Source organism: Cladophialophora immunda, assembly GCF_000835495.1.
Source record: "Cladophialophora immunda strain CBS 83496 unplaced genomic scaffold supercont1.7, whole genome shotgun sequence".
NCBI lineage: Eukaryota > Fungi > Ascomycota > Eurotiomycetes > Chaetothyriales > Herpotrichiellaceae > Cladophialophora > Cladophialophora immunda.
The window spans coordinates 322,436-342,058 of NW_015622547.1; the positions used below are offsets into that span (position 1 = coordinate 322,436).

General features: G+C 54.2%; 8 protein-coding genes across 9 annotated transcripts; 3 read left to right on the top strand and 5 right to left on the bottom strand.

The window, feature by feature from the left end:
• Positions 1–690: 690 nt before the first annotated feature.
• Positions 691–925, top strand: PV07_10941 (uncharacterized protein; the record flags this gene model as incomplete). Its single annotated transcript, XM_016398320.1, has 2 exons — positions 691–822; positions 869–925. The coding sequence occupies 2 exons, from the start codon at positions 691–693 to the stop codon at positions 923–925; spliced, it is 189 nt and encodes a 62-aa protein (XP_016242882.1).
• A 741-nt stretch (positions 926–1,666) lies between these two features.
• On the top strand, positions 1,667–3,678 carry PV07_10942 (uncharacterized protein). The gene has a single exon (XM_016398321.1). It carries the CDS (start codon positions 1,883–1,885, stop codon positions 3,551–3,553), a length of 1,671 nt encoding a protein of 556 aa, XP_016242883.1. The 5' UTR covers positions 1,667–1,882; the 3' UTR covers positions 3,554–3,678.
• Positions 3,679–4,713: 1,035 nt separating this feature from the next.
• Positions 4,714–5,085, bottom strand: PV07_10943 (diphthamide biosynthesis protein 3; the record flags this gene model as incomplete). The annotated part of the gene is made up of 1 exon (XM_016398322.1): positions 4,714–5,085. One exon carries the CDS (start codon positions 5,083–5,085, stop codon positions 4,714–4,716), a length of 372 nt encoding a protein of 123 aa, XP_016242884.1.
• Positions 5,086–5,841: 756 nt separating this feature from the next.
• On the bottom strand, positions 5,842–8,145 carry PV07_10944 (60S ribosomal protein L15; the record flags this gene model as incomplete). The annotated part of the gene is made up of 8 exons (XM_016398323.1): positions 5,842–5,982; positions 6,069–6,295; positions 6,369–6,525; positions 6,691–6,777; positions 7,147–7,669; positions 7,720–7,854; positions 7,912–8,065; positions 8,121–8,145. 8 exons carry the CDS (start codon positions 8,143–8,145, stop codon positions 5,842–5,844), a joined length of 1,449 nt encoding a protein of 482 aa, XP_016242885.1.
• Positions 8,146–8,351: 206 nt separating this feature from the next.
• On the bottom strand, positions 8,352–12,534 carry PV07_10945. 2 transcript variants are annotated; one of them, XM_016398325.1, is made up of 5 exons: positions 11,910–12,534; positions 10,394–11,621; positions 10,277–10,339; positions 9,559–10,186; positions 8,352–9,509 (listed from the first exon to the last, which is right to left on the bottom strand). In XM_016398325.1, the coding sequence occupies exons 2-5, from the start codon at positions 11,577–11,579 to the stop codon at positions 8,939–8,941; spliced, it is 2,448 nt and encodes an 815-aa protein (XP_016242887.1). In that variant the 5' UTR covers positions 11,580–11,621; positions 11,910–12,534; the 3' UTR covers positions 8,352–8,938. The 2 variants fall into 2 exon arrangements, with proteins under 2 accessions (XP_016242887.1, XP_016242886.1); XM_016398324.1 differs by having other exon boundaries at positions 11,801–12,217.
• On the top strand, positions 12,314–12,929 carry PV07_10946 (uncharacterized protein). The gene has a single exon (XM_016398326.1). The coding sequence runs from the start codon at positions 12,493–12,495 to the stop codon at positions 12,814–12,816; it is 324 nt and encodes a 107-aa protein (XP_016242888.1). The 5' UTR covers positions 12,314–12,492; the 3' UTR covers positions 12,817–12,929.
• A 1,224-nt stretch (positions 12,930–14,153) lies between these two features.
• PV07_10947 (uncharacterized protein) lies at positions 14,154–16,223 on the bottom strand. The gene has a single exon (XM_016398327.1). It carries the CDS (start codon positions 16,103–16,105, stop codon positions 15,155–15,157), a length of 951 nt encoding a protein of 316 aa, XP_016242889.1. The 5' UTR covers positions 16,106–16,223; the 3' UTR covers positions 14,154–15,154.
• A 215-nt stretch (positions 16,224–16,438) lies between these two features.
• On the bottom strand, positions 16,439–19,568 carry PV07_10948 (uncharacterized protein). The gene has a single exon (XM_016398328.1). It carries the CDS (start codon positions 18,662–18,664, stop codon positions 17,117–17,119), a length of 1,548 nt encoding a protein of 515 aa, XP_016242890.1. The 5' UTR covers positions 18,665–19,568; the 3' UTR covers positions 16,439–17,116.
• Between the last annotated feature and the right edge of the window lie 55 nt (positions 19,569–19,623).

Genomic DNA, 19,623 nt, shown 5'->3' on the forward strand with positions numbered 1-19,623 from the left:
AGTGTCAAAGGGTGTTCACTGTGAGTCGGTTCGTCGTAGGTTTCTTGTTCCAGGGAAAGTCTTGCACCTCTCATCCGCTGTTACTCTTTCACTTGCTCATGGTGCACTACGAACCCTCATTCGAGGATGATGCGCGTGAACTTTACCAGGCGTGGCGGTGTTTTTGCACCTCGTTCCTAGCAGCGTTGAGCCTTGCGCATTCAGTAATGGCGCGCTCAGATATAAACTTCTCCTGCTATCGTCTGGAAGTGCTGGCTCACACTCATATGAGTACTACACCTGCTAGCTCCCACGGCATGTACAGCTTTCATTTCCCAAGCCATCCAAATGACGTCTCAGTCTAACGAACAGGCGGTTGGCAATGGCAGAAACCAAGCGAGTTCTCACCAGCCCGATATAGAAAGACAAGAGGCACAGGTCTCAGATTGCGACTGGCAGAACGTTGAAGAGTGTTTTTAATCGAATACTGGAGAAGTACCACAGGAACAAGAACTCCTCCGAAAACAACTTTGAGGCGATGGTCGCTTCGATCGACAAACAAGGGCGACAGTTTTTTGTGCTTGAGGAACGGAAACAATCTATGTGCCATCGCCGTCCCTTGCCGCAAGCCGACCAAAAACTCCCTAGATTCGCCCACGCCAGTAAGGATTGAAGATCGGGCAAACCAGAGGTGGAGAGAGATCTTTGTTGATGCCGGAGGAGAGGCCAGCCGAGTGCGATGCTGCGATCTTCGAAAGACTACAGCAGACATGCTTCAAGCACCAGGAAACTTGGAAGAAGTGGCTTCCATACTACGGGGTGACCAAGGTTGAAGAAGTGAAAGTGAGTTGCTGATCAAAGACAAGAAGGTATTCCTCACTGTCTGCAGTTCCACGTTGCTGGGGTGGTCAAGAATGACAATCCTTTCTCATGCGAGATCTCCTGACAAAGTGCGGACAAAGCCCAAAGGAGGCAAATGGACTGGAGTTCCTTGAAGGAATGGCTGGGTGGAACTTGATTTACGAACTCTAGTGAGTTGTGGTGCCAGCCCCTACTTAGTACCAGCTAATTTTTGCAGCGGAGATGAGGGCATCAAGAATTCTTTTGAACGCCATCTGTATCAACAGACTGAGGAGTTTCGCGGTCTCATGTATACGATAGAATGGCACACCGATCGTCTTCGACATGAATTAGCACCGCTTGCGGCTTGCTGTTGGCCAGTGTTTGCAGCTGTCTGGCTTTGCGTCGCCCTATGGGGTGGTCTGGGTGGAGATTGGAATCTTTCCGTGGCTGTTGGGCAATTGACCTTTGCTGGCATTGCAAATTTGATCATTTTGCACCAGAGATAGAATGTCGGAGGGAGGATCCTCATAGGGGAGTGCGCATCTGGGCCCCTCCCCTCATGGGTTGAAGTATAAGGCTGGGATGGAAAGGGGGCCAAAAAAGGGGGAAGGGTGAATAAGATAACGAGCGATGCACAAAAGTCAAAGCAGCTAAGGGAGGATGGCACAATGATCATGTTGACATAATGCACCGCTATATTCCAACTGCTCAAGAACAGACGTGAAGCCATAATGGGCCACTGGCAAGGCTGGTGAGGCTGACGAGGCTGCCATCTCTTGGCCAATGATGTTTCTTCAAGCACGAAGTTGAACCCAATTGGCCCTTTCTCACCAGCACAATATCCCTCTGTCTGCCTGAATTATTGCTCACTGCTCAGCCGACATGGAATTATCTCTGATCCCAGGTGCCAGCATTTAATGATTTGGGTGAGCGAATTACCGCTCTTCCGTATATACTCAAGAAATCCAGACGTCGAGAATCCGATCAAGGCTGTAGGGTGCAAGGAGGGAGAAGTCCCCTCTTGAATGACAGAATCGTCGTCTGATGGTCTATAATCTCCATGCGCACCGACTGTCTTATTCGGAGACTATACCATCGAGCCATAGCAGAGCCCACCAGACTAAGATCTCCAACTTCGACAAGACCATCAAGCTTTGCTATCACCATGGCTTCCATTGCCACCCAGCCAACAACCCCATCCAAGCAAACGCATTCAGGGCATCAACCAGTCCAAGCAGCATCGGGGAGGATGCCCTCGAATGACAAACCGGCAAAATCTCAAAGCAACAAGCGTCCCACGCACTTTGTCTGCTTCCCGCTAGTGAGCGACGAGTCAGTATCACAGCTCTCTCAGTCCCTGGCGTACTTCAGATCAGTCACCACGCCGTTGCCTTCTGCAGATCGGGATGCGACTCCCGAGAGAGACGTCGAGCAATCTCGTAGCCAAAAACGGGGGCAGGATGCGGATCAAGCAGTGAGAATCATCCCAGATCCGGCGCATCGTCCGCCTGGGACGTTCCACCTGACACTCGGGGTCATGCACCTTGCCACCGCGAAAGACTTGGAAAACGCGGCGGCGTTGCTGCAGAAGATTGACTACCTGGAATTGCTTAGGCGAGCGGAGTCCGGGGAAGGGGACGATGCGCAGAAGGCTGTGCGAGGGAGAAGGAATAAGGGAGGGCCGAGAGGTGCAGCAAGCGGAGACGTCGACGAACAAACCCCGGATAAGGAGACGCGATCTAAAGGGCAAGAGGAGGTCGGAGGTCTCCCAGCTGGAGAAGTCCAACCGTCCCAAAGCAATGTGGCCCAACATGATGCCAGAAGTCTGCCGCCCGTTGACGAAGATCAGGCTGGTTCCCAGGACCTACGGCAGCCCACAAGCCCACAGCCAATGCCAGATCCCCCGAACCACCACGCAGAAGAAAAGGGAAAGCCGCGAGAGACAGCGAAAGACGTTGGAGCGATGCTGTCTTCCCCCCTACAAACACTCCAATCCCTGACCCGAGAAGTCTCGCCACCGCGGGTCCCTGCACCGTCGACGTTGCCTGAAGACGACTCTGGAGATCCCGAACTCCCACAACCGCTAACCATATCCCTCTCCGCCCTGGGCACGTTTCCCTCCGCCCGCTCGGCCCGCGTCTTTTTCGCGCATCCCCACGACCCGAGCTCTCGCCTGCACAGATTCGGCAACCTGGTGCGCGATGTCTTCCGGGAAGCCGGGCTCATCACGGAGACGAGACCCTTGGTTCTGCACGCCACAGTCGCGAATATGATCTACGTGAAGAGCAGCGGAGGGAAAGGCCGAGGGAGGGGAGGGAAATGGAAAGGAAAGGCCAAAGGTGGCGACGACGGGAATGTGGACGCAAGGGAGATTCTGAGGCGGTTTAACCATGGCCCAGACGCGGGCACGAGCCAAGCCGGAGCATCATCCTCGTCACCATCAAATGCTCATACTGATACTCACGAATCGACCCGTAACGGGAGGAAGGAGAATGAACCACCACCAGCAGCAGCAGCAACTCCGAAGCCTACGAGCACTGCCGAAAACAATCCTCATGGGAGCGATGTGCTGGAAACCGAAACCGAACAGAACCCGCAAGCCCCTTTTATATGGGCCAGGGACATCACGATCCGTAGCGTCCGCATCTGCAAGATGGGCGCCGAGCCCTCGGCCACCCCGGGCTGGGGGCTCGAGTATCGCCCCGTCGCGGAGAAAATGTTTATGCCCTGAGGACTCGGGCCTCTGGGGGGAGAAGGCAAGGGTGGGACGGGATATCTGGACATGTACAATAACGACAACGAGAATCCGCAGCTAGGAACCATCTTGTGGAGAGGTGCGATGATATTTAAGCATGACCAGTGACCGGTGACCAGTAATCAGTGATACGTATGTCGCATCATTCTCCCCTCTGGAACCAGGGCCCTACAGCTACCGCACAGAATGTATATCCGAACGTGTCGTGCATCTCGACAAGTCTTGTCCCGTGTTCTGCGGCTCTCAAGGCTCCCCTCGTTGTGACTTTCGCCAGAGTCTGGCCCGGTAACGACGTGGAAGGGTGACGAGAAGCAGCGCAACGGAGGGCTATGCTGCTAGCTCGACTTGCCGTCGACCAAGTCCGCGATGGTCGTATTGGTGGCCAGGCCTGGGGATTTGATTCGGCGTTCCCTATCCTCTGAGGACTTGGGACGTCTCTAACCAGCGTACCGAGTAAGTGGCGGTGATACGCGGTCGGCAGAGCCGGGTTCGATACTCTGCTGATACCTCCAACAAGCAATCTGTCCCCCCTTCATTCTTCCAATCGGACGTCCCAGAACGCGCTTTCTAGCAGGTTGGAAGGAGGTATGGACCACACCCCCAATCCCCATAAGACGGAGACGGAGGCAGAGACAGGAAGGATCCGCGACGGCTATTCACCGGCGACGCTCTTGAGCCGCGAAGAGCAAGGCTCGAGGGTGACGACCGTCTCGAGCTGTTCCTCCAAACTCGGAGGGGAGCATGTGCGTCCGTGCCCACCAACAAAAAATCGCCGCGAAATAGCCGGCGAGAGGACATGTTTTGCGACACAGGAGTCTTCGACCTCGTGCGGTGTGAGGTCGGGGAGGACCGCACAGCCGTCTCTCTCCGTACTTGCAGGCGTCAAACCTGCAGGGGCGTTGCTGGCGGGATATCTCGACGGGTAACACGAGAGGATCGACCCCCATATGGCGCGCCGTCGTGGTCGAGCACACGGTAACTGACCCTCGACGGCATGATCCTGCTGCAATGGCAGGCCTCAACCGTGTGTCGTCGCCACGTATCACCCATCCACCCACACATCTAAATTTGCCGTGTCGAGCTTTATTTTTCCAGCCATACCCGTTCTCTCTTTTTCCTTCAAAAACCGGAGTTGATCACTTGGCGGCCTCTTCCTCTTCCGCTTCCTTTTTCTCTTCGTCTTTCTCTTCCCTCTCCTCCTCCTCGTCATCCTCGTCACCCTCCCCGCCCGCCAAATCCTCCAGGTCAAAAATCACCCTGACCATCAAACTACAGCTGGGACAGACGGCGACGTCCTCGCCCTCCCTCAAACTGCCCAGCGAGATCTCGAACCTGTCGCCGCAGGGGCATGGGTAGTGGTAGATCTGCAGGGCGGGGTCGTAGGTCATGTCCTCGATCTCGATCTCGTCGTAGATGTCGAGGTCCTCGGCGGTGGTTGCCGCGGAGCCCGAGCCGGTGAGGTTGAGGGTCGTCGAGGCGGCGGCAGCCGTCGTCGTGGTCGAAGGCATAGTGGCGGATAGAATCCCGGACCGCTTTGGGTGGGAAAAGAAACGGAGTATGGGATCAAGAGGTGTGTAAGTGGTGTCCGGTGCGTGGTGTTTGTGGGACTCGGGTTTTCTTCAAAGGGGGTGCTGGCGAGCCGGGACTGGAGTATGGTGCTCTGCACAAGAGCTGGTAATGGACGAGGAAAGAAGAATGATGTAGGAGCCGCTGCTGGAGAGTTTGGTCACGAGACGGCGAAGGGAGGGATCTGGTATTGCCTAGACCGCGAGACGGCTACAGTCATAGAAATCAAACCGAAAATGTCATACAGAAAAGTCTGCGGGGAAAGAAATTGCGGGGGGAATTTTGCAAAAGTTGTTGGGCCGCTGTATTGTGTGCGGGTGCAGGGTTTGTTCGTCGCAAGAACCATTTATTTTTCTGTCCCATTCACTCGCTTACTGGAAAGACTCGTTCACATCCACGTGTGCATGCAAGCATCCCCGAGACCTTTCTCCCTACCATGCCCTCGCACAAAACGGAGTATTTCGTGGATTCACTCTCTCTGCAAGATCGATCTCGCATCCATAGGACGCTGTCGCTTCATGGCTTTTTTGACGAATCCCATTATCACGATCAGACTCGCCACCCGAGCGTCAGGATCCGCGTATCATCTCTCCTGCAGCATATGCATTTTTCGCAGGATCTTGCAACCATCGTCAATGCGGCGTACGAACCCCATCCACACGCGAACCACCATCTCAGCAACCTCAAGCAGTCCCCCTTCAGCGGTATCTCCAGAGCGAGAGGGTGTTGTGTCTCTTCCAAGTCTTTCTCCGTCCGGAAGTGGTCTTGGTGTAGCCGTGTCCCTTGCCCAAACCACGGGACTTCTTGCCTGTGGCGGTGAGACCTCGGGATTCGCGGTGCTAGTGCACAAGTCAGCCATGCAATTCCCCTTTTTTTTTTTTGGAGATATCTCAATCCCTTTTGCAGGGTGAGTTGAGTTCCTTACCTTGTGGACAGAGTTCACAATCCAGTTGATGCGGGGATCACGACGAATGGCCTTGTGGTTGGGGTCCACAAGGATGATCTCGTAGTACTTGTAGGTCGAGTCCTGGTTGATCCAGTAAGAGTTGAGGACGCGGAGGTTGGCGCAGCGGCGGCCGACTCGTTCTTCGGCAGTGGAGCGAAGAGAACGCTGGTACTTGAGTTGGTTCACACCCTGGTTGGTGGGTTTGCCTGCACATTATATCGTCAGGATTTTTGATTCACGAACGTTGAGCCTGGCAGCCGGGACGGGCTTGTTTCTCACCATAGGTAGCACCCTTGGGCACCGGTCGCTTGCGACCACCGCGGCGCACACGGATGCGGTAGATGACATAGCCTTGCTTGGCCTTGTAGCCCAAGCGACGGGCCTTGTCAGGTCGAGAAGGACGAGAGGCGCGGTGGATGACGTTCAATTGTCGGAGCTATATTATGCACTCTCAGCAAACGTGTTCAACGAGTGTATAGCAAGACACATGTCCCAAACGAGAATGTGCCACAAATGGAAACAGAGCAAAGAGGCTGCGTCTGTGTATGATTTCTGAAACCTCCTCTTGTCTGCTCCATTGTCATCTCGGGGAGTCTCTTACCTCCCAGCAGCGGACTCGGAGAAGGAATCGAAGGACATCGGACTGCTTCTTCTTTTGAAGTTCTTCGACGTATTTGAGGGCACCCATCTGGCAAGAATTGTTAGCTGGTGATATAGCTGATCATCTGGGACATCCTTTTACCTCGACTGTCGCGCCTCACAAAAGACGGTTATGGTGGAAAATAGAGCGTCTGAAGATTGAGGATTGAGGACTAGATCGGCTCTCATTTTCGACGGCCAAGTTTCGTGCGCAGGCTTGGCAAAGTTGTAATCTTGGCGCCAGCGTCCGCCAATCAGAAGTCGACTCCTAGTATTGGTCCAGCTACTCCTACTCCGTACTTCGTACTTGGTACATGAGACAAGCCACTGTGCTCCCCGATGCAGACATAGCTGACGGCCAAAACCTCTCATCTCATGGTAGTCGCAAGATGCAGGATCAGCGCTCGCTCGTCTGTACTTGTCCGGCAAAACAGAGTCTCTCCATCGCCATTTCTGCATCCCGAGCCACATTTCCCCATCCTAGCGTCTCCTTTGAAGCAGCCTCTTGATGATCCGTTCCATGTGACAAGAGCATTCTACCCTTTTGCTCCTCTTCAGCTGTGACGCCATGCGGGTCCCTGACTTCGTGAAGCCTGTCGGCCAGAAGTTTCTCGATGTCCATGCTTGTGACCTTTTTGCCGGCTTCGATGGTGCTCACGCTGACCTCCTTGTCCTTCTCAAAGGATGCTCTGATCTCCTGCAAACGGGATTGATGGGATGAGCGGCGTGCAAGCTCATCGTAAGCAAATATGAGGGCCCCTGATTGCTTCATGAGATCAACCATTGCGTCGCAGTACATCTGCCCTTCCGCCCCTAAAAATTGAACTTGGATTGGCGCAGCAAAAGACGTGGGATCCGTAGGGACACCGCTCGCGAAACTCCCAAGAGCCGACTTGAGAAGTGGTGTAATCTCTGCATCGAAGGATTGCTTATCCAGGGCGCTGAGACTGTTAGCTGATGACGCTTTGCAAAGCCGGGATGTGAAGCCGACTTCTTCTCCTTGATTTTCTTCAGCTTTGTGACGAGGAAGGATTGCTTGTCTTTGACCACATTCCCAAATTGGCGTGGCCATGGGTCTGCTGTATTGAGCTTCTCCCATATTTTGTCCATCTTCTCTTGGTTGAACCTACGTAGCCCTGGTCATTGACACTGGGCAAATCGACCGAAACCACCAGTCACTCACGGTAGGTCTTCTGCGCTTTTATCGCTGCGTTTTCTGTCCTCCTCTACTGGCGATGACGCCTCTGATGAGAGCACTACCTCATCTTGAAATTTGACTGACTTATGATGGGACTTGGAGCTGCCTCTGCGTGAACTTGAATGTAAGGTGGGCCGAACTGGTCAGCGTTAGCAGCCATGTGCTTGGCCTTGAAGTCCGGGACTGGGCTTTACCTGGCATTGCTGTACTGCCCGCCATATCCGTCATATCCGTGTGATCCAGTACCTGTATGGATGAGCGTTGGCATCCGATTTCGAGAAAATACTGGGTATGTTCATGTCATGACACTGGGTGACTGGGCGGTGGTAGCAAAGTCAGCATCTGTGCAGATGCGGGAAGGAAATCTGGAACCCCAAGGAATCAGAAGTCAACTGCCGCAGTAAAGCAGCAGCCACTCATCATTTGGCTCTTCCATGCATTCATTGAGCAATGATGATAAGCTCCATCATATTGTCATTCATCTCCAAAGCACTCTGGTGTTGGTATACACAAGCCAGCCAGCAATGTGGACATGTACCCTCCAATGTTCAACATCCAGCTCACTTTGCATTCAGCTCAATCGCGACATTCAACCTCACAAGCAACCAGCCCCATGTAAGCTTTTGTACTCTCCTCAGCTCGATATTATCTCATCTTTCTGTATCCAGCAAACCATAAACAATCTGATTTTGAAAGGTCTTTTGTCCAATCCAGCCTAACCAACGATTTTTGATGTCAAAGAAAAATCTTGAATCACGATCCAACAAAATCGTGTATAATGCTCGTCCAGCACAAAGTCCGTTCATCAGCCGGTCTTATCTTTCAACCATTTCCTCCTGCTTCCCAAAGCGCAGGTCTAGTTGCCTTCCATGAAATTCCTTGAACCTCGTCTTGCTGAACACCACTTTCTACGTTTTGGTCATCCGGTCATCATATGCAAGAATTCGTCCGAAATAAGTCGCGAGACAAGTGTCGTCGTGCGATGCCCATGCATTAGGTAACATTTCCGGACTCAGGAACCGAGTGAGAGCCCTTGGAATCGTCCCATCCAGTTGACATCACCTGGTGGATTTGGTGCTCTTCCTCTAAAGTCGGGCCGGCTGCTGGCGAAATTAGGCGCGTTAGGATTGAGGGCAGGGAACGGTTGACCGTAGAAGGACATGAAGGGGTCCATTTGACCTTGCATGTTTTGAGCGTACGGCGATACTCCCGGTTGCAGTTGTTGAGCTCCTGGCCCAACGTCCTGGAACTGATTATAGAAAGCGTTCCGCATACCCTGACTCTGGTGGTTGTTGAAGTTCCGATCCGCGTCGAAGGTATCTCCGAATGGCGTGGTGACGGCCTGGTGACTGAGAGCGGACGGCTGCTGTGCTTGCTGCTGCCGTCGACGATGGCGCTCATCGCCGGGCGCTGTGCTATAGACAGGCTGGATACCAAGGGACGCGGTCGGAGTCTGGAAAGACGCAGGGTTGATGGCCGACATCCAGATCCGGGTCTTGTAGATCTTGAAGAGGTCGGTGACCAGATGATTGAAGTTGATGTAATTGTCGGCAAAGTAGTAGAACGTGAGCTTCTTGCTGTCCCTAAGTGGTGTTAGTACAGTCGCAGGAGGGTCCGGCATGGAGAACATACATCTGGAACTCTGCGTCAAGAATTTCCATGTTCAGTCGGTGCTCCAGAACCTTTTGTTGACAGACCCGTTTGGCTTTGGCCTCATTACCTTCTTTGTCCTTCAGGGCTTGGATCTCGTGATTTTGCGCTAGTCGCTTGATCATCTTTGGCTTGAGATCAGGGCCAGAGGAGTCGTGAGGACCGTGATGGCCTTGAGGGCCCATGCCTCCAACCGCGCTGCCATGTCTACCGGGAATACCATTGGGGTTGACGACGTTGGGCCCGCCGTTTCGACTCTGCAAGGAGAACATCATCAACCACTTATAATGTTCCTCGGCGTAATATTCTTTGTAACGACGAGCGTCTTCCCACGTCACATTTGTATGTTGAACCGTGCCCAGATCGGTGCCACGATCTGCCTCAACAATGACTAGGTCACCGACGTTGACGTGGAGGCCGGTCCCCTCTTGGATGTAGAAGACATCCGAGCGACAACATTTGAAGTTGACGATGAAGAGCGGTTGCGCCGCCGGTTCGAGGTACGGTCCAACACCGAGATGTTGTCCGTAAAGTTGCGGATCGCGGTGATGCTGATGGACTCGGGCGTCCGCAGCACGTCGGGTGGACTCGGTGGTGTTGAAATACGCAGCTGCAAAGTGGCGGTCACGTAAGTACGTATTATTCATTTGATCCTCGTTCGGGTGCATCAGGGCTAGGGTTAAAGCCAGGGCCAACTTACGATCATCTCCTTGGGATAACGCTTGGGATCCGCTTTCATACGCCGTCGCATCGTCGTCGCGACCTAACCAATTAGTCCCGGGAAAATGTAAAAGCAACATTTGCAGTATGTGCTCACCATTCGAGCTGAAGGATCCATGGCGAGTTGGCACGTCAGCGAACGAGTGTCGGCGGCTCTGGGGAGCTTCGGGGATGGGACCGAATCCAAGGGAAGTCTGCCAATGTGCCTTCTTGATTCCGTCAAAAGTACGATTCTCGCTGGGGGAGAGCGACTGTCTTTCGGTGTATCCGAGTGGTTGTTCACTCATCCGACGGGCATTATTCTCACGACCAGGGAATCCGGCGAGGTCTTCTCTATCATCAATTGCAGTCTCGGCCTCCTCTGGCACAGCGCTTCGGAGCCGCGTGTTTCGAAACCCAGGAGGTTGAACTGGGGCCGCTGTGGCATTTGGTGGGAAACCACGGTCACGATTTTGAGCAGCGTGACGAAGTTGAGCATTCTCCTTTTCCAGCCTCTCGATCATCCGCGCCTGTTCAACACTAATGGCTTCGGGCGTGGCATTATCGCGCTGGTCTTCCTCATCGTCGTCTACCTCTCGCAGACGGCCTAGACCACCGGGATCAAGCACGCCCAGCCCACTGGTCCGCGACGTCCGTCTTTGCAAAGGATATTGACTTCCGAGCCTGCTGCGCGTCGCTTCAATTGAGGTGGATATAGGATTAGCCGGTGGCGCAGTGGTCGTGTCGAGTTGGCCCACAGAATATGACTGTGAGCGATAGGTTTTGGGAGTCGGCTGTAGAGGAATCGAGAACGGGATGCCGCCTTCACCGTTTGTGGGCAACACCTCCTGCAGTCGGGCCGGCGGATCTTTACGACCATCCTGGCTCCAAATGGTGGGCCACGGATACGACGTCGTGGGGTTGGGCCATGCTCCCGGACCAGCAGCGTTGGGATTTCCCCAGGGCGTGGGCTCTGCTCCAGGGGTTCCTGGGTGGGAGGTGGAAGGGCTGTAGGGACCGGTGATGGAAGGTTTGCGATTTGCATTGGCCAACGAGACGTCGTTGAGCCATGAGGTTCTTCGCACGTTTCGGTTGTGCTTGACGTTGCTGCCAGCGCCGGACTTTGCGTGGTCAGGCTCGTCGTCTGAAGAAGCCAGAGCCTCGGAATCGGGAGTCGACCTGCCCAGGCCTGGGTTGGATTTTTGAAGGAGCAGCGACGCGGATGCTTGATGTGCGCCAAAGGTCCCGAACGCCGGCATAGGCGCGCGAGTCGTCAAACCCGATTTGTTGGGTGTGTTACTCATGATGGGTGAGGGTGGCAACGCCAGGTTCGACGCGGGTTGACACTGGTTCTCGTTTCGAGTCAGCAAAAGAGCCATCAATGTCGAAGGAGGTATTGATTGCAAAAGCCGATTTGGAATCAAGATGAGAGAGAAATTGGGATATGACAACGTTCTGATTCGTGCTGGGTGGAAGTGAGATGGGCGAGGTGGAAGAGTCACTCTCAGGTGTTGAGATTTCTCACCCACAAAGATGCCGATGGCACTCCAGGCCACTCCTGCCAACGAACCGACATGACCATTTTCAGAGCGAATTTTGATGATGGGCGATGAAGACTGAAAGCTCCAACTCACCTTGTGGCTAGAGAAGAGGCATGGGGAGGCGGACAGTCTGACTTAACATGTCGGGGTATGGAGATGGCTGAGTAGGGGCGCGGCCGCGCCTCGGGACCAACTCTCCGTCTGGGGGGGGGCTGTGGGACCTACTGGGACAAGCCGGAAGAGAGCAGGACGTTGCAGAGAGGGGTTCGAGTGTTTTGCGAACGCTGGTGAATGACTTGGGGAGGGATCTGGTGGCGTGGCCGACAAAGCTGGTCGTCGTCGGCGAATAGTTCGGGATCTGGCCTGACGACAAACGATCGGCCCGCGCCCAGAGCAAGTGGCTAGAAGAGTCAGGTGATTGTCTGAGGCTTGTGGGGGAGGTGTCAAGGACAGAAGGACAGAGACAGGCAAGGTCGTTGTCACCAGACAGTGGAAGCGATTGATGGGGATGGAAAGGATGGAAGGGAGGAAAAAATCGTGTGCCTGGGGGAGGTGGAAAGAGATGAAGTGGGTTGATGGTGGCAGCAGTAGTGGTGAAGGGTGATGGATGGATGGATGGTTGTTGAGAGAGTGTGTGTGTGCGTCGAGGCGGAGAAGGCGTGAGGGAGGGTAGTGAATGGGCCCTTTGAACTTACTACGAACAACAAGGCGGAGGGATCCGAGAGATGAGGGAGAGACAGAGATGGACAGATGGACGGACACGAAACGGGGGAGGGGGCTGTTCGCTGCTCAGTGCTCACAGTGCCGCCTTCCCCGGATTATGATGAACAGGCTTTTTCGCTTAGTTTCTCACGCGACCACTTCGTTTTGGGAGGCTGTTCGAGGGGGGTTTGCGAGGGCCGAGGAGTCTGAGAGTTCCCAGCGGGAGGTTTCTTGGGAAAGGGGAACAGGAATGGGAAAAAGAGCCAGGTCTGGAGGCCGAAGAGGCGGGAACTGCTGATGGTCTAAGCGGGGGAAAAGAGGTTTGGCGTCGCTCTGACTGGTCCACGAGGGGGGCAAACCACGATGATCAATAATGGATCGAATGGGATGGCGTCCAGAGACTTTGGGGCGATGGGAGCAGCGTCGCAGCACGCACGTGTTCGGCTCCAGCGCTAAGTATTATAGCAACGAGCGCACCGCAACGAAAAACACTGCTCAGGTGATACGAAGAAGAACAGGGCGAGGCGAGGGCGCAATTGAGCCAACGCGGATTATACCAAGGACCACAGACCCTCCCCGTCAACGATCAAACAAGTCAAACAACTGCTGGCCAGGACGAACGAAGAAGCCCAAGAAAGAGACTGTACAGAGTGTCCAAGCTTCGGGGAAAAAGAAGTTTAGGCCTGTGTGGCCCTGTGCTGGGGCGGTTCTGTTAGTCCAAGGTCTAGCTGGGGGGCGGAGGGGGGAGAATGTTGAGTGGCAGTGGATGCCAATTATTATTGGGCATGGGCCCATTCAACCACGCGGTTGACCCTGGAGGCGCCGAAGCTCTGAAGCCTGAAGCTTTGGGATCAGATGTGACCGAGGACGCCTGATGGACAAAGAGGGACAGTCACGCCATGAGATGGATGCAGATTTGTATGTGTGGGAGGTGCAAGTAGCTTTTTACCCCAGCCGGGGGGGTGGTCAAGCCCACGGAACAGGCAGGTGAAGTTCCACAAGGTTGGGCCCTTTTCTAGGTGCAATCATCGACGAGGACAGGATGAAGAAGCTTTGGGTTTTGTTGACAAAGAGCGGGGGTGGGCCAGTGCGGCTGCCGAGTCTAGCCAGTTGAGTAGCCGGAGACGGAGAGGAGAAGAGCGAGGAGGAGGTTTAACACAAAGGCAAATGGCAAAAGAGGAGGGGAAAGAGATGAGATGAGCAGAGGGCAAGACGGCAAGACGGCGAGATGAGCCAAAAAGATGGAGGGCGTCACAGGGAGAGAGTGACAGACAGACAGACAGACAGACAGGGAGGCAACAAAGACAGCTGTAAGTTCATGACCATCATCACCACCATCATCATCACACAGTCTACAATCCACAGTCCAACCCCACTGGGCGTTATTGTTATTGTTTGGCACCTGGCACCTGGCACTTGGCACCAGCACCTGGCACTGAGTGGCTCCCTCTGCTCAACTGGCTGGCTGGGGGGAAGGTACCTTCCTTGTAATAATTAGCGGTCATGTCCTCGCGGGTCTTGGCCCAGGACAGAAAGAGAGAGAGAGAGAGAGAGAGGCTGTGTAACCAACAAATACAACAACAACCCATTGTCGGCAAGGTGCATCGACAAATGACTGCGACAACAAGCAGATATCCAGTAGTTGTGATTGACGGAACGTCATGCACATCATCAACATTCAGTGATCGATCTACACCCACACTCCCCTCCCTCTGTTGTCCTGCTAGGCAGTATTGAGTGACCGACTCCTCCATCCCTCCTCTTCTTACAACCTGGCACCCTTGCTCCTGGTCCTCCGTAACTGTAAAACTGGCGCCATGATGAACACGGTAGTGGGTGCTGCTGCTCAACACTGGCCAGAACGGGCTGCCCTTGAACTGCCCTCGATCGAGATGCTTCTTCTCACCTCCTCCACCCCATGATTGACCCTGACACCGACATGCATCAAGCCACCGGAATCCAATTCAACATTTTGCGGGGAAGCCAATCACTCTGTTACGCCCATCCGAAATGTTGCCCCTTGGCGCAAACCTGAAGCCAACCAACAACGGCCTGCTTCAAACCGCTCAGAAGCATGTGCGCCCTGATCTATACTACTTGGTGTACCGACCACACCAATGTACTGTACTTCGTGCTCTGGTGCTCATGACCACAGACAAAGTCATGTCCCCCGGTTGGACCCCCCTTCGTCACTCCTGCTCGTCTCACCCATGGCGCCACCTCCCCGACGACGAATGAGATCCTCTCTGTACTTAGGCGACGTATATATCCCTCAAAACACCTGCGCCAGCCGTGTCCACCTGACGTGCCTGTTCCCCCGCGGCGACACTTGCCCAGATACTCTATCTCGATCCCCTCGACATCACCTCGGGAATCTTTCTTCAACGCTCCGTTGCCCGCCAAGACGACCTCCGCAGCTCGATGCTTGGAGAAAGATCGCCGGGTTCTCCCCTCTCATTGGCCACCCGATCCCCTCTACGAAATTCCCGTTCTGTCTGGGAAACGGGGAGAGGCATATGTCGCCAGAGGCAGGCCAGGACTTATCCGGTCAATCGTTCCCGAGAAGATGCCACTGGATTCATTCGTGGACACGACAACTAACAAAACGGGTGCCGATCCTCAGAGCCACCAAAATCTCATTCCACGAAATCGAGAGTGCCCTTGCCCACGGTCGAAGGAGCCGCGTCGGGGCCTTTTTGTTGCCGTAGCTTCTCCTCAAACCTGGCAAACTCCTGCATGGCAATCTCTTCCTCTTCGTCCAGCACCTGGTTGACCCCCTTGACCTCCTCAATGTAGTGCATCAGCATCGACTCGATGCCATTCTTCAACGTAACCGTGCTGGAGTCGCACGTCCGGCACGCACCCCGCAGCTTCAGGTTGACCATGCCGTTCTCAAACCCGCGGTACTCAATGTCCCCGCCGTCTTCTTGGATCGCAGGCCGGATGCGCGTCTCCAGTAGTTCTTTGATCATAGCGACCACCTCATCGTCCTCGTCGTTGGGGGCGAGCGAGTCCTCGCCCAGACCCCCCTGGCCATCTTCCGCCGACGTAGACTTCTCCACGGTATTCACCAGTGCCTCGCCCGATGTGATCGCCTCGGTGATCAACGCGAAGATCTCGGGCTTGATGTGCGCCCAGTTGACGTCCTCGGCTTTCGTCACGGTGATGAAGTCGGGCCCGTAGAAGACCGAGGACACCCCGTCGACGTCGAGCAGTCGCGCCGCGAGGGGCGAGGGGTGCGGCGCCGCCACCGTCGACCGCGGCGAGTTGTACTCGAGAAACGTGGACGGGAAGCCTTCCGGCAGGACGGGGTGGTTGGGGAGGAACTTCAGCGCCGAGGCGTTGGGCGTCGGCTGCGTCTGGATGTAGATTGACCGGGTTGCGCGCGTGATCGAGGTCGCGGGCTGCTGCTGCGCTGGCCGTAGAACCGGCCGCCGACGGGACTGCGACGAGGTGAGGGGGGCAATGCGGACGGACGACTGATGGACGTGACGGATGCAGGCCGCCCGACAGACGGGGTTCAATGGCGGCTTTGAACTCACGCCGGCCAGGGCGCGCAGTGACCGAGACGGTATGAGACCACGCATCGTATCGGATGGTAAAAGGGTATTATGTACAAAGGTTTCGGTAGTTATACAAAGAAGCCGGGAAGTGTGCAGATATGGGATTGTTTTTGGGATGTTGTGAGGGCCGTCAGTGTCTAGCTTTCGACATTCTGCATTAGAAACCAACTTTCCGAAGGCGAAAAACTTTGAATGACGCAACCTGGAGGGCACTCGTCACGTGGCACCGCCCCAGCATTTTTCGTTTCACCCTCCAAAAGCCAATCAATCAGCACGCACCCAATCACCCTTTGCAGAGAGCAAAATTGTTGTATTGAGCACCGATCTACGTAGGTGTCTCTCTCCCCCCTAGAATACTCGTACTTCAATTCAAAGGCGGCATTGAGTGGTCTTCGCTTGGTCGACTGCCGCGTCGATAACATCAACATTCCAGCTACCAGAAGTGCCTTGCTTGCCCCATGGCATTAGAGCCTTGCAGCGTATGTCAAAATCCAACCTCCAAATACCATTGTCCCTTTTGTAGGGCTCCAAGGTGCGATATACTTCATCAAGTTACATTAGTTTCTTGTCATTAACCTTGTTGTGAACCAGCTGTTCCTTGCCCTGTTTCAAGACGCACAAGAGCCAATGTGAACAGCCTACACCCAAGAGTGACATTCCAAACCCTGAAGTTGCACCTGGGAAGTCAGAGGCAGCTTCAATTGAGGATACGCCCCTTGTCGACCTTCTGATCGGGGATCATAGGCTGCAAAATCTGTTTCAACAATATCCAACCCTGCGTGCCAAACTCAAGTTCATCTTTGAAACCACTATTGCCGACGACCGCGAAGCAAGCCAATTCACATCCCAAAGTCCGCGCGGACATAAGTCCCAAGATACTCCACAGAAACGCATTGCCCGTGCCATGCGACTTCTGGAACGCCAGTTAGATTCAGATACTGCCGAGACGTCGGGGATAATGGCATTTGCAGAGCTGGTGGCAGAGTTGGGGTCAAGAAGGTCGGAGACAGATTCGAACCATGCCAATGCTCCTGTCTAAAACGACGTCTGCTTCCCGTGCAGGGCTTGAGGTAGCGGTGGCGTTCCGGGGCTTTTTGGCAACTTTTCTCGAACAAGAGATCCTTTTCTGGATCGAGCAGACCCTTTCTGGGGCCCGGCTTTCTCCTCCGGCTCGTCGGTGAAATACATGTCAATCAGCTTTTCAACAGGCGACCTCCTCTGAAAAATGCTGAAAATGCTCCTGCGCCGCCGTCGAGGTCTGACGCTCCGGTCGTCATTCAAGCTCAGCAAGCTAGAACTGTCTGGTTCCAGTGTGGTGGATACCGACCGCTGATCTTCTTCTTCCTCCTCGTCCGAATCGAACAAATTTAGCAATGGAGGCCTGCGCTTCTTGTATCGATGCTCGAGTGTCTCTGGGCCGTCCTGAATCGCAAAACTTTCCATCTCTCGGCGTAATTGGTCTTCTCTAGGATCGCTCAGTGTCAAAGGCGTCATAGGAGGATTCGAATTCAATGTCGCGATCGAGGTAGATTGAGATAACCCAGGAACAGGTGGTTCATCGCCTTTGACAAAGAGCTCGGCTCCCTGACTGGACCAGTATCCACCGTTTCTTATCGAAGGCCGTGCGTCGCTGGTTGTCATCCTCCTGCGGGGCAATGGTCTGAGCAGAGTGGTTGCGTCTCCCTGCCACGTCTCTTTGTTCGGTTGTTTCATGCTTGACGTTCTGGGCGGCAACGTCCAAGATCTTGGAATTGCTGGACCGGGTTCGTCCTCCTCAGAGAAGTCGTATTGATGGTAGTCATTATCGCCCTCTATTAAATATTCGGGCATCTGGGCCAAGACCTGATTCTTTTCGGAACTCGTTGTGTGATGACTTCCTTCCACAGGGGGCGATGGCGATGGAGATTGCCGCTTCCACACGAATCTCTGGCGTGAGTAGTCCGGATATGATTCTCCTCTGTCCGAGTATCTGCTGCTGCTACGCTTTAGGGCTAGTTTTGTGGGCAAGAATTGCTGCTCTGCCCGTTGTTTCCAATTCCCAAGTAATAATGGTGCCGCCGAGTCCTCTGGTAATTCGCCCAGATCAGGCAACGGATATTTTGTACTCAAGTAGTTCTGGAGCTCTGCGTGGGCGAGGGGAGTTGGCGAGGTCTGTTCCGAGGAAGTGGTGATGCTTGAGACTTGTCCCAGTTTCCATTCGGTGGAAGGAGTTGACTTCGCCGGAAACTCAAATGTCTGCAAAGGTTTGGTCGCTTCCAGAGAAGAAATACCCTCAAAGGAGAATCTCTTGATATTGATCCCTCCGGGATTCTCGGAAACGAACTTCGCTCGTCTGAGACGATCCTCCACTTCCTGCATCTCGGTCGTATACTTGTCCAGACGCTTGAAAAGTGAATCAAGATCTAGATCATCGTTTGGGTTGCTAAAAGGCGAATGTGAGGAGTTCGATGAGGTCAAGTCGCCGGATCTTGTCTGATGAGCCGCCATCCATTCCCACGTCCGCTGCATAGCCTGACCGATGGATTTTCTGCTTGCCCTGGGGCTGCGTCCTTCGCCGTGGTCACCCGAGTATATGGACGACATTTCCAAGCTTGAGGATGCGTTCAAATCTGGTGAGAAGCCGAGTTCACGCGCTCACGATGGGTGATGATACCAGATTGCAGAAATGTCCGCCATCAGTTTATGTTGAATATGCTTGACGCGTCGAAAGGAGGTTGGCGCGCTCAACTGCCACGTTTTTTTGTCGCCCACTTTTTTGAGCTCGAACGAAGGTAAGCGAAAGGGGGGGGACCGACATTTGAATGAAGCGAGGCTCGACCAAATGCGAAGGACAAATCTCGTTCCAGCTCGATCACTTGAAGCCACCAACGGCTGGAAAGGAGAGAGTTCCTACATAGTAAGAGTATAACTCCGAATGCGGGATAGTGCGCGCCATAGAGGAAGAGGAGCTGAAGGTCCCTTCTGAAACGGTGAACGGGTGGCTTGAAAATTGGTGATAGATTTGTTGGCGTTGCGGGGTGGCGCACAGGCATGAATCACACTGAATCGAGCACGAGGAGAGAACTGGTGGCAGAGAACAACTTACCCATACTAGCTGCTATGTGGCATTGGAGTATTCAGAGTGACATCGACCATGGCAATGAGGGGCACACGCTCTTCGGCACGCTGTACCATTCGGAGTATCCCCTTGTCTAGTAGTAAAAGGAAATCACCTAGAGCTGATCGAGAAAGCCTCTTCGATAACTTCCGATCAATGGGTTAGTGGTTGAAGGGAGATGGCCGGAACCAGCCAGCCAAGCGCAGATACATCGCAACAGACGCGGTCATGAGATTGGAACAAGGCTTGAACACCGTGATCTTCAAGAGTCATGGTTTCTGGGTGAGTACGGATGCCCTCGCGATCAGCTTCGTGGGGAGATTGCAGCATAAAGGGAAAAAGCGTGGGTTGGAAGAAGAGGCAGAAGCTGCTGCTGCACGCCGGCCACACCAAGATTGAGAGGCTGCAGCAGCCAAAGCCAAAGCCCAAGCCCCAAAGCTTTTCA